This window comes from Saccostrea echinata, unplaced genomic scaffold, assembly GCF_033153115.1.
Source record: "Saccostrea echinata isolate AGI-Se365-2 ecotype Australia unplaced genomic scaffold, CSIRO_AGI_Sech_v1 ptg000001l, whole genome shotgun sequence".
Classification (NCBI taxonomy): Eukaryota; Metazoa; Mollusca; class Bivalvia; order Ostreida; family Ostreidae; genus Saccostrea; species Saccostrea echinata.
Window position 1 is genome coordinate 49,905,359 of NW_026889750.1, and position 12,445 is coordinate 49,917,803.

Below are 12,445 nucleotides of genomic sequence, written 5' to 3' on the forward strand. Positions count from 1 at the left end.
ATATGTGTATGAGTGATCTAAACTAAGAGGCACTATCTACAAGAACATACTAAAGTTTATAAACCAGTCCGATCACCAACATCGGAAACATCAATCAGAATTGTTGTACTAAGATCGCACGAAGATTTCTGGAGAACGGACTTTTAGTTGGGCTGCTGCCAGTTTGTGGAATGGACTTCCAAAACACTTGAAAGATGCACAAAATGTTGCTGTTTTTAAAAACTGCTAAAAACATACTTTTTATGGTTGCATTTCCAGAGTTTTAAACCCCTATTATCCCCTGTAGGAATGGAGTAAGAGCGGTTGAATACATTAAAATGAAGAACGAATTGACAGGATGAGTAACCTGAAAACCATCTTTGATGGAAGCAAGACACATTTTTGCGGTAAAGGATTCCTAGAATCAACAGCTACAAGAAAAATGCTATACATTTCCTGTGTTATAGGATAACCTTGTGTTGTATACATAGAACTGGGTCGAGTGTTTCTAGACGATAGTTAAGTTTCAGTTGACATTTTTGATAAAACATAGGAGCAGATACATATTTCAGTTCCTATCTATTACGTTATTCTTCCAGACACCCATCCATGATGAAGTTGCTTTAGAATGGTTGTAACAACACTGCTCCAATATAAGCCTGTACTAGTGTGTATTTTACTATAAGTGTATTCTTTTTTCTGCAATTGTCCGAAACCAGCAATAAAACCTTTCTTCTACATGTAGCATGAAGCTCAAGCACTGATTACATAATGTCTTTTCAAGACATCAAATTTCAATAAGTTCTCAGACAATTTTTATAATAAGATTTGTTTATTTTCGTTCAGCGATACTAACAACAAGATTTTCATAAGAAGTGATATCAGTATGGAATGATGACTTCCTTTCTACATACCCAACAGAATACGACGTCCGGGTCATAGTGACCCGAAAAGTTGGATGAGATTCATAAGTGTCTCCGTATGTAGTGCTGTCTAAACGAGAATCGAACACACTCGTGGCTGCTCGAGTAAATTCGGGCTTATGCGTACTATCACGATGCTTTCCGTAAAATATATCAGAGGAAGTAAGTGCGTGATCGTAAGCTTCGTGTCCTCTCATTGGGGTCTTTGTAGGAGAAAACGTTATGTTCAGATTTCTCAGTCCTATCTGGTCTCCTTCAGTGAGGTAGTGAAATATAACGTTACTGATGGAGTAGTAGGTGCTGTGTGGATCGTGATGGGCATGACTCACGTCTATAAATACCACACCATTCTGTCCAATTACCTACATATCAATATAATGCACAAATATTTTAACTGTTGATAATTTGCATGATTAAGGAACATTAAAAATGTCTATAAAAATAGACATGTAAAAATCTTTTATATGTTCCATGGAGGCGTCCTAAAGAAACATTGGTGTTGTACCTTTCCTACAATAGCATCTGATTCAGCGTGTGTGACAACTAACGCGGTATTCTCATCTACGCCAAAACCTCGCGAGATGTGTGAACTCCGACGAGTCTCGTCCAGAAGCACTGCTAATCTTCCTTCTCGTCCACGTTCACTGAAAGCAATAACAAGAAGTTTTCATTCATTTCAAATTCTTTCTCAGAATAGGCCCAATCGATCGATGAATAGATGGGATTAGGCAATATTTTAACATAATTTCCCTCAAATTACAATGATAAGAATTGATTCGTTGAACCATTACCTAAAATGGGCATCAATTATGAATCCATCCAGAAATCCTAACCCACCATGAGGATTATAGACCAAATCATGTGGATGTTTGTCAGAATAGCTTGTGTGTACACCATATGTAAGCGCTTCCCAACTCTCTCCACCTACATGTATATAATTAATGCTCCATTTGTAGACATGTAATTCCTTATGAATAGAGGCAGTGTATTTGTTATTGCACATTTCACCTTTTCTTTAAAGTTTTGTGGGGTGTTGGAACATTTTGCTTGATGTAAGAAATTCGATCTACTGTGACGTGAAACAAGGAAGATGGTGATTTTGCTGGGTTTCAAAGGTATATAACTAGTTTTCATTTCCGTATCAGAGTTCCCTAGTAATATTTATAGCTGGTTTTGATTTCCAAAGTGTCAGAGATACCCTTTTGTATGGTAATAGTTATTGTTAATTCTGCTGTGACGCTTTCAAATAAATTAGAGCTATGATAGGGCTAAATAACTATCTGTTGGTAGGGATTTTGTTATGTTTTACATAGAAATCGTTGCATACAGTAAGATAAACTGCTTAGCTTGCAAGATATCAGAGATTTTGACTTGTAATGAGATTTTCTGTTTATTATAATCTCGCTGGATTTGAGGATCTAGATTTTATGTTCCTATGATTGTGCAATGTGTTAGAGATATCGTGTATCAAAATTTATAGTTGATCATTGTTTTTTTTAGGTATTATTGTGTACGATATTGTTAATTGTTGATAATAATTTTGCATGTTACTGGTATGTTAGAGATACATATATATCTATGTACTAATATTACCACTGCTCATTTTAGTTACTGTTGTTGATTAACCAAATATCTTGATTTTACCATGCTCTGTATAGTAAGCCTTAATTTCGCGCCAATCAGATTTTGGAACTAATTCTGTGAAAAAATGGTGATGGTTCCATCTCTAGTTTCCTAGATCCACCTCTCAAGTTTTTATACCAACTATATAAAATTAAGTGAATAAACATCAGGCTCGTAGACATCGAAGACCCCTGCCCACGGGCCCTTAATATTATATAGTAAGTATAAAAACTTGAGGGGTGGATCTTGGAAACTAGAGATGGTACCATCACCATTTTTTTCACAGAAGTGGTAACTGACCACTAGTGCCCTAATTTCGCATGGTGTAAAATATTGTTATTATACATGTATAAAACTATGGATGTCTATGATGCCATTGTACAACAAAAACTTACTGTTGATCATGATTTTGTTTGGTTGGCATTCAGTACCGGCGCTAGTTCCTGCTATCACAGCCCCAAGATTAAAGCGCTCCCTGAGAGCAACTAAAACTGGGGATTCCATCAGCCCCGTCTGTGTGGGGTTGTAAAATCTTCAATAAAAGAAAGATGGTAATGCCAGAAGAGAAAATTGAATTTATGTCCTTAACTCCAATGGACACTATTTGTGCTCCTTTATTAGCTGACATGTTTTTATGACTCTTATAAAGCAGTTTTCAAAACCGTCTACATGAGTAAAAGAAAACTCTATTGTGGCTTTCAATTCTTTATTTCGATATATCGACGACGTATCAATGAACAATAGTTATTTTCATTCATATTTCAATTCGATATATCCCAGTGAAAAAAAAAACAGAGTCTGCCAAATTTGCTTCATAATTGAATATTTTACTTACTTTAGACGTTAAAAGCCAAATAACAACTTTACTATGTTACAAATGGGATGGCTTCAGCTTTTCCATCGTCAACTTTCTCTGTTCATGTAGTAGTATTCCCCAGTCAACTACATAATTATGGTGTTTATGTCTCCTAACAGATTCGATTCTCAAAAGCAAGGTCTGAGTACGTTTTTTTTTTTAAATGGTGAAGCCAATGACAAATAAGTTGATATTACAGGGGTTTAACAATCTCCTTTAAAATCAGCCTGTCGTCAAGTCATATTTTAATTGATACGTTTCCCACAAATTGTAATACCATTGTTATACCATTTTGACTACGGATTACTTCGTTTACCTGATCAATACAGAGGGCTCACAGCGGGTGTGACCAGTCGACAGGAGATGCTTACTCCTCCTGGGCACCTGATCCCACCTTTGGTATTTCCAGGGGTTCGTGTTTTTGTCCTGTTCATATTTGTTTTCTTTGTTGGGTTTATGAGTTTGATCACTGTTCGTTATCTTCACTTTTTTTAATTTCATCATGAAAAAGAGATTCTTCTACAGTATTTCTTACGTGTCTATGATTCTTTGCTGGTCGCCTCCCCCAAAGAAGAAGCCGGTTTGCTGCCGTACGAGTGACACAACCTTTGGGTCTGCATTGGCTTGGGTGTGATTGACGTCAATCGGGATCCTATTAGCCTCCAGTGCTCCATACTTAAGAAAAAGGTCCCTGTAATACTGGTACCCTCCCACCGGATCCAGGCTGGCAGCGTTAATGATCCCGATTTTTGCAATACCTCTCCCGCCCTACAAAAATATTAGAGCTTAGAAACTCCACAAACAAATGCAGGTAGTAACTGCTACATATATATAGATATGCGATTTATTTTCTTCTTTTAAAGGAAAAGAAATCCTATTTAAAGAAGGAAAGCTATAATGTACATATATATCTCTATACATGTATCACATTAACCCTCTCACGAAAACTGTTATTTGTGCTTCATTAACTACGATTTTTTCTATGATTCTATGGGGGTCCACATTTCCTAGAGTGAATTTTCTAACTTTTACTTGTTATTATTTTTCATTTCCTTATTATGAGTATCCAACTTACACACAACTCGATGATGGTATTATAAATCTCGCTGTTATTCTCGGCCAAGTTCCCGCCTACCAACACGAGACTTCTCCCATTCCTGTAGTACTGGGGGAGGAAGGCGTCATCCAAAATGAACGCTGAACTCCCTCCCAGCAGAAAGGAGGTCACTAGTATAAGAATGGAAGCCATATCTTCTGATAACAGTGCACTAGTACAAGTAGATCGCACAAAGTACTTTATCGCATTGGTAACTAGGGAATTGATCCTCAACTGACGCTCTGGTTTTATCGAAGATCAGTGTATTATTCATCTTTTATCACCAGTAAATTATCATAGGTTTCCTTTTTGGCTATCAACCATGTGCACACTGCTCCTTTCCAACAGGGCTGATTCTATATCTACTTCTAACAGGGCTGATTCTATATCTACTTCCAACAGGGCTGATTCCATATCTACTTCTAACAGGGCTGATTTTATATCTACTTCTAACAGAGCTGATTCTATATCTACTTCTAACAGGGCTGATTCTATATCTACTTCTAACAGGGCTGATTCTATATATACTTCTAACAGGGCTGATTCCATATCTACTTCTAACAGGGCTGATTCTATATCTACTTCCAACAGGGCTGATTCTATATCTACTTCCAACAGGGCTGATTCTATATCTAATTCTAACAGGGCTGATTCTATATCTACTTCTAACAGGGCTGATTCTATATCTACTTCTAACAGGGCTGTTTCTATATCTACTACAACAGGGCTGATTCTATATCTACTTCCAACAGGGCTGATTCCATATCTACTTCTAACAGGGCTGATTTTATATCTACTTCTAACAGAGCTGATTCTATATCTACTTCCAACAGGGCTGATTCTATATCTACTTCTAACAGGGCTGATTCTATATATACTTCTAACAGGGCTGATTCTATATCTACTTCTAACAGGGCTGATTCTATATCTACTTCCAACAGGGCTGATTCTATATCTACTTCCAACAGGGCTGATTCTATATCTACTTCTAACAGGGCTGATTCTATATCTACTTCTAACAGGGCTGATTCTATATCTACTACAACAGGGCTGATTCTATATCTACTACCAACAGGGCTGATTCTATATCTACTTCTAACAGGGCTGATTCCATATCTACTTCTAACAGGGCTGATTCTATATCTACTTCTAACAGGGCTGATTCTATATCTACTTCCAACAGGGCTGAGATTCTATATCTACTTCTAACAGGGCTGATTCTATATCTACTTCCAACAGGGCTGATTCTATATCTACTACAACAGGGCTGATTCTATATCTACTTCCAACAGGGCTGATTCTATATCTACTTCCAACAGGGCTGATTCTATATCTACTTCAAACAGGGCTGATTCTATATCTACTACAACAGGGCTGATTCCATATCTACTTCTAACAGGGTTGATTCCATATCTACTTCTAACAGGGCTGATTCTATATCTACTACAACAGGGCTGATTCCATATCTACTTCTAACAGGGCTGATTCTATATCTACTACAACGGGCTGATTCTATATCTACTTCTAACAGAGCTGATTCTATATCTACTTCTAACAGAGCTGATTCTATATTTACTTCCAAAGGGCTGATTCCATATCTACTTCTAACAGGGCTGATTCTATATCTACTTCTAACAGGGTTGATTCTATATCTACTCCCAACAGGGCTGAGATTCTATATCTACTTCTAACAGGGCTGATTCTATATCTACTTCTAACAGGGCTGATTCTATATCTACTACAACAGGGCTGATTCTATATCTACTTCCAATAGGGCTGATTCTATATCTACTTCTAACAGGGCTGATTCTATATCTACTACAACAGGGCTGATTCTATATCTACTTCCAACAGGGCTGATTCTATATCTACTTCCAACAGGGCTGATTCTACATCTACTTCTAACAGGGCTGATTCTATATCTACTTCCAACAGGGCTGATTCTATATCTTCTTCTAACAGGGCTGATTCTATATCTACTACAACAGGGCTGATTCCATATCTACTTCTAACAGGGCTGATTCCATATCTACTTCTAACAGGGCTGATTCTATATCTACTACAACGGGCTGATTCTATATCTGTCACAATCAAAATTTAATCCCGATTATTGTTTTATTTATGTTTATGATTTTTACTTATTTTTCCTTTACGGGACCTCTTTATTCTGTTACCTGTAATGAACCTCAAATTTAGAAATTGCAGGCATTGGTCAGTTACGGCCTATTGTATTTGGAGTATTTAAATCGCTGCATTGCTGACCAGGTAGCCGGGGTCCACGTTTTCATACTTTTTACATGCTTGACGTACAATCCAAGATGTGTAGATAGGTAGTTTTTACAACGGTAACCATTTCTCCATGAGGGGTAAGTTAAATTTTCTTATTATTTAGTGTTTTGATATTGCATTAAGATTTGTTAACTTTGTAAGAAAATGGGTTAAGTAATGTTTTTGTTACTGTTTACGTATACAAGTTTTGCTGAGTAGAGTTACTCATGCGTGTAATGTTCTGGTTTTGTGCAGGTACTAAGTTATGTACGCACGCAATGTATTTTGTTTTGCCGCTTATACAGTCGGTGTCGTGGGTTTAGTTGTTAAAATCACTTATGTTAAGAAATTGTGTATTCTTAACGCTGTCTACATATATAACAATGTTTGGATAGATTTACTGTTTGTACGGTGTGCCATTTGTGCAATGATAGTCAATGGTGACTAGTTTTTTTTTTTTTAGGTATACGTAACGTGTGACTTAAAAATGTTATTTAATTTAAAGGTTCCTGATATAATCCTGATAATATCTAGTCATGTGTGTGTTGGCAATGACGTTCAACAGACCGGAGACCCACTGGGAGCCAGTTGGCGGGAGTCCGTCGTGAAACGGGGCGTGTCTGGACGTGGTTGTGAGCGAACACCAGGATGACGTGGATTGAAAGAGACTTTTAAGATATACATATTGTAAATTATAACTATATAAATATGGTGTAAATATTGTTAATACTGATTTTATTGATATATAAAAAAAATGTAAATAGAAAAAAAAATCTTGTTGTGTCTGACTGAACAGAACACGACGGCTGTCGTGACAAATTGGTGTCAGAAGTGGGATAGATCTGTTCAGTCAGCAATATATTTGTATATGGCAAGTTTGTTATTTTGTTTAATCATTTTTGTTGTTTTTACAGGCAAAGACTGTCGTTTTTTTTTTTTTTTTTGACAACTACGGAGTGTTAGTGCTTGGTTTATGGATGGAGCCCCGAACGGAGAAAGCTAGGTTACCGTTGCTTTGTATGAATTGAGTTTGTATACCAAATATTTTTTGTTTAAAAGTATACATTTTTGAGAGAGATTTTTGACATTTTGTTTGGGAAATCAATGTTGTTTTACTGGGTTGAAGCAATATTTTTCATATTTAATCGTTTAGTATTTACTATTATGATGGAGTCTTTAAGAGAGATAACAGAATATGGTCAAAGCCTTAACTTGACTGGTGCGGACCTACAGCAGTTTATACAGCAACAACAGGCACATCAGCGTGAACTACGAGCTGCTGAGAGAGAGAAAGAGAAGCAGGATAGAGAGTATGTGCTAAGTAAAGAAGCGCTTGAGATTGAGAAACTCAAACTCCAGGAGAAAAAAGGTATGGAAGAGATTGAAAGTAAACTCATGCATACTATTCAAACATTGGAGCAAAAGTTAGCTGTAAAAGAGTTAGAAATGAAATCAGAAAACTCTAGCAATGCAAAGTTTCCAAAAATGCCTGTCTTCGATGAAGTTAAGGATGATATTGATTCTTATTTGAGACGCTTTGAAAGGTATGCTGCAGCACAGAAATGGAAGTTAGACAGTTGGGCTGTTAACTTGAGCGCACTACTCAGAGGTCGTGCACTGGATGTGTATGCACTGCTGCCACAGGAGAAAGCTTTGGACTATGATGTTTTGAAGACGGCTTTTTTAAAGAGGTTTGAAAAGACGGAGGATGGGTTTCGTCAAAAGATCCGTAAGAGTAGACCTGAGGTAGGGGAAACTTTCTCACAGTTTGTTGTTCGTCTCGGTAGTTATCTCGATAGGTGGATTGAACTTGGTCGAGTAGACAAGACTTTTGTGGGCCTCTACGATATGTTTCTTAGAGACCAGTTTTTGTTTATGTGTAACAAAGAATTAACATTATTTTTAAAAGAACGTATACCGAAAAACATCAAAGAAATGTGTGCCTTAGCCGATCAGTATAGAGAGGCAAGACATGTAAATATTCAAACACTAGTTCATTATAGCAAGAAGGAGAATACCCCAGAAAAACGTCAGGCATCGAGAGAACAAGACCAACGGGAGCAGAAACTAGGATGGAAGACTCAACATATGAAGACGCCGATGAAGAAAGATGTTCGTTGCTTTAAGTGTGACAGACTGGGCCACATAGCGTCTCAGTGCCATCAGACTCAAAAGAACCGGAACTCAGTGAATGCAGTCGTTGATCGAAAAGAGGAGGAATCTATGGTGAAGAACTCGGAATTACAAGGCAAGTGTGGATCATTTACTTCCTTTACAAGCACATCTACATTTTCAATGGCATCAAATTCTATGGACCTTGTAAACACTTCATCATGTAACGTTAGTGCATCTCTTGGAGATATGCCTTCCTGTAATGGCAAATTAAATGAACATTTTGTGACAGTGCTTAGGGACACTGGTTGTAACGGCGTTGTAGTTCGCAGGAATTTGATAGATGATGTTCAGCTTACAGGAAATCATCGAATTTGCATTCTGGCGGATGGATCTAGAATTCAAGCACCTGTTGCGCGAGTGAAAATAGACACTCCATACTTTGTGGGAGAAATAGACGCTTGGTGTTTAGAAAATCCATTGTATTCCCTGATCATCGGAAACATCCCGAACGCAAGAGATCCAAAGGATCCAGATAAAGACTGGACACCTAATCAAGCTCATGCAGTTGTGACTAGGCAACAAGCTCAAAAGGAAGGTAAGAGGACTAAATCTCTTTGTGTTCCAGAAATAATTGACGCTGATATCTGTCCCGACGACATCAAGGCAGCACAGGAGAAAGACGAGACGTTAAACAAGATACGTTCTTTGGTGGGCCAAGACGACGACTCCAAGGTAACCTTCATCAGTAAGAAAGGTATCATTTATCGTGTTTTCCAGTCAGATAAATATCAGAATGGTAAACGATTTACACAGTTGGTTGTACCAAAGAAATTTAGGACTAAAGTTCTTTCTCTCGCTCATGAGTCTATTATGACAGGTCAACTAGCTACTTCTAGGACAGCCAGCAAAGTTCTAGCAGAATTTTATTGGCCGGGAGTTCAAGCGGACGTAGGTCGATTCTGCAGATCATGCGACATCTGTCAACGAACCACTCCGAAAGGCAGGACTACAAAGGTTCCACTCGGAGATATGCCTATCATTGAAGTACCGTTCAGACGTGTAGCCGTAGACTTGGTAGGACCTATCCAACCAGCAACAAGTAAGGGTAATCGTTACATTTTGACTGTTGTTGACTTTGCTACCCGTTACCCGGAGGCAATTGCTCTTAAGGAAATTGACACTGAACGAGTCGCTGAGGCTCTGGTAGATGTATTTTGTAGAGTTGGGGTACCAAAGGAAATGCTCACGGATATGGGGTCACAATTTACATCCGAGCTGATGACAGAGGTCAGTCGTTTACTTTCTATACGACAGTTAACATCGACGCCATATCACCCCATGTGCAATGGACTAGTAGAGCGGTTTAATGGTACGTTAAAGCAGATACTACGACGGTTATGTGCGGAACGTCCAACTGATTGGGATAAGTACCTATCAGCATCGTTGTTCGCATACCGTGATGCTCCTCAGGAGAGTCTAGGATTCTCACCGTTTGAGTTGGTTTACGGACATGAAGTTAGAGGACCTATGAAGATTTTGAGAGAGTTGTGGACTAAAGAAGTAGCAGATTCAGAAGTGAGAACTACATACCAGTATGTTGTAGATTTGAAGGAGCGACTTGAAGACACTTGCAGAATTGCGAGAGAGAATCTACAGAAGTCGTCAATGAAATACCGGAAGTATTACAACAAGGGAGCAAAGAACAGACAAATGTCAAAAGGTGAGAAAGTTCTTATTCTTTTGCCAACTGCCAGTAACAAATTACAAATGCAATGGAAAGGACCATATGAAATTATAGAAAAAGTAGGAAAAGTCGATTACAGAATAAACGTGAAAGGAAAAATTAAAACATTTCATGCAAACATGTTGAAGTTGTACATTGACAGAGAAAGCGACAAAAATGACGAAACAGGTGTTCTAGGTACTGCAGGTGCAGCTGTTCTTGATCTAGATGATGACGGAGAAAGTGATGATGAGATGTTGTGCGATTCCCCAGTTGAAACGAGAAAGGAGGGACCAACAGATGTGAAAGTAAGTGAACTAACTGAAAATGAGAAAGCAGACATCAAGGCATTACTAGACGATTTTTCAGATGTTTTAACAGATGTACCTGGTTTGACGAATCTCGGTGTTCACCATATCAAGCTGACTAATGACCAGCCTATCCGCACCAAGCCATATCCTCTGCCGTTTATTTCAAGAGACGTTGTTTGTGACGAGGTAAAGAAGATGTTGGAAGTTGGCGTGATCGAGCCATCGACAAGTCCATACAGTTCCCCGATAGTCATCGTAAAGAAGAAAGACGGTTCGAACAGGTTTTGTATCGATTTTCGTGCAATTAATAAAGTAACTGTTTTCGATGCAGAAACTATTCCTAATGCTGATGATATCTATGTGCAACTCTCTGGCTGTAAATATGTGTCCAAATTTGATTTATCTAAAGGATACTGGCAGCTACCATTGGATGAGGCAGCGAAGGAGATCACCGCTTTCCAAACTCCACTTGGTTTGTTTCAGTTCAGGGTGATGCCCTTTGGCTTGATAAACGCTTCCGCAAGTTTCAGTCGGCTGATGCGGATGGAATGCAGTGTGTGGATAACTTTATTGATGATGTGATTGTATATACTCGTACTTTCCAGGAACACATCAATGTGATTCAGAATTTTCTACAAAGACTTCGTGCAGCGAATTTGACTGTAAAACCAAGCAAGTGTTTCATTGGTTACCGAAGCCTTGAGTGCCTTGGACATATTGCGGGCAACGAAGAACTTAGACCTCTTCCCGACAAAGTTTCCGCTATTCACAACTTTTCCCAGCCTTCAACAAAAAAGCAAGTACGCTCATTTTTAGGTCTGGTAGGATTCTATCGCAAATTCATTCCGAATTTTTCAGCTGTTGCTTCACCTTTGACAGATCTTACCAAAAAAGGCCAGCCAAACAAAGTGACATGGGGACCACCCCAAGAGAATGCGTTCATCACTCTCAAGACTGCTTTAACGGTAACACCTGTACTTAAATTACCTGATTTGAATGAAACTTTTGTTTTACAGACAGATGCGTCAGATCGAGGTGTTGGGGCAGTTTTGATCCAGTACGAGAATGGTATGAAAAAACCTGTCGCATACGCCAGCAAGAAACTGTCCAAGTGTCAGGTAAATTACTCAACAATTGAAAAGGAATGCTATGCAATAATATGGGCAGTTCAAAAATTTCGTAGATATTTGTATGGAAAGGAATTTCTACTAGAAACAGACCATCAACCACTGGTTTATCTTACTAAAGCCAAAGTAGCAAATGCACGACTAATGCGATGAGCATTATTACTGCAACCATACAGGTTTCGCATTATTTCTATCAAGGGATCAGAAAACGTAGGAGCTGATTGTCTTAGCAGAATGTAGTTATGTTGTATATAATGTATAGATGATTTTATGCCATATTGATTGTGTTTTTTTTTTCAAAAGTTCATTGAACTTTCTTTTGCTTGGGAGATATGTCACAATCAAAATTTAATCCCGATTATTGTTTTATTTATGTTTATGATTTTTACTTATTTTTCCTTTACGGGACCTCTTTATTCTGTTA

At 38.1% G+C, this 12,445-nt stretch overlaps 2 protein-coding genes across 2 annotated transcripts; one reads left to right on the forward strand and one right to left on the reverse strand.

The window, feature by feature from the left end:
* Window positions 1-785: 785 nt before the first annotated feature.
* On the reverse strand, window positions 786-4,637 carry LOC133193952 (cyanophycinase-like). The gene is made up of 6 exons (XM_061329867.1): window positions 4,457-4,637; window positions 3,917-4,149; window positions 2,921-3,057; window positions 1,694-1,826; window positions 1,408-1,546; window positions 786-1,264 (listed from the first exon to the last, which is right to left on the reverse strand). Exons 1-6 carry the CDS (start codon window positions 4,628-4,630, stop codon window positions 812-814), a joined length of 1,269 nt encoding a protein of 422 aa, XP_061185851.1. The 5' UTR covers window positions 4,631-4,637; the 3' UTR covers window positions 786-811.
* Window positions 4,638-7,912: 3,275 nt separating this feature from the next.
* Window positions 7,913-12,174, forward strand: LOC133198254 (uncharacterized). Its single transcript, XM_061334378.1, has 2 exons — window positions 7,913-11,383; window positions 11,500-12,174. Exons 1-2 carry the CDS (start codon window positions 7,913-7,915, stop codon window positions 12,172-12,174), a joined length of 4,146 nt encoding a protein of 1,381 aa, XP_061190362.1.
* The last annotated feature ends 271 nt before the right edge of the window (window positions 12,175-12,445 follow it).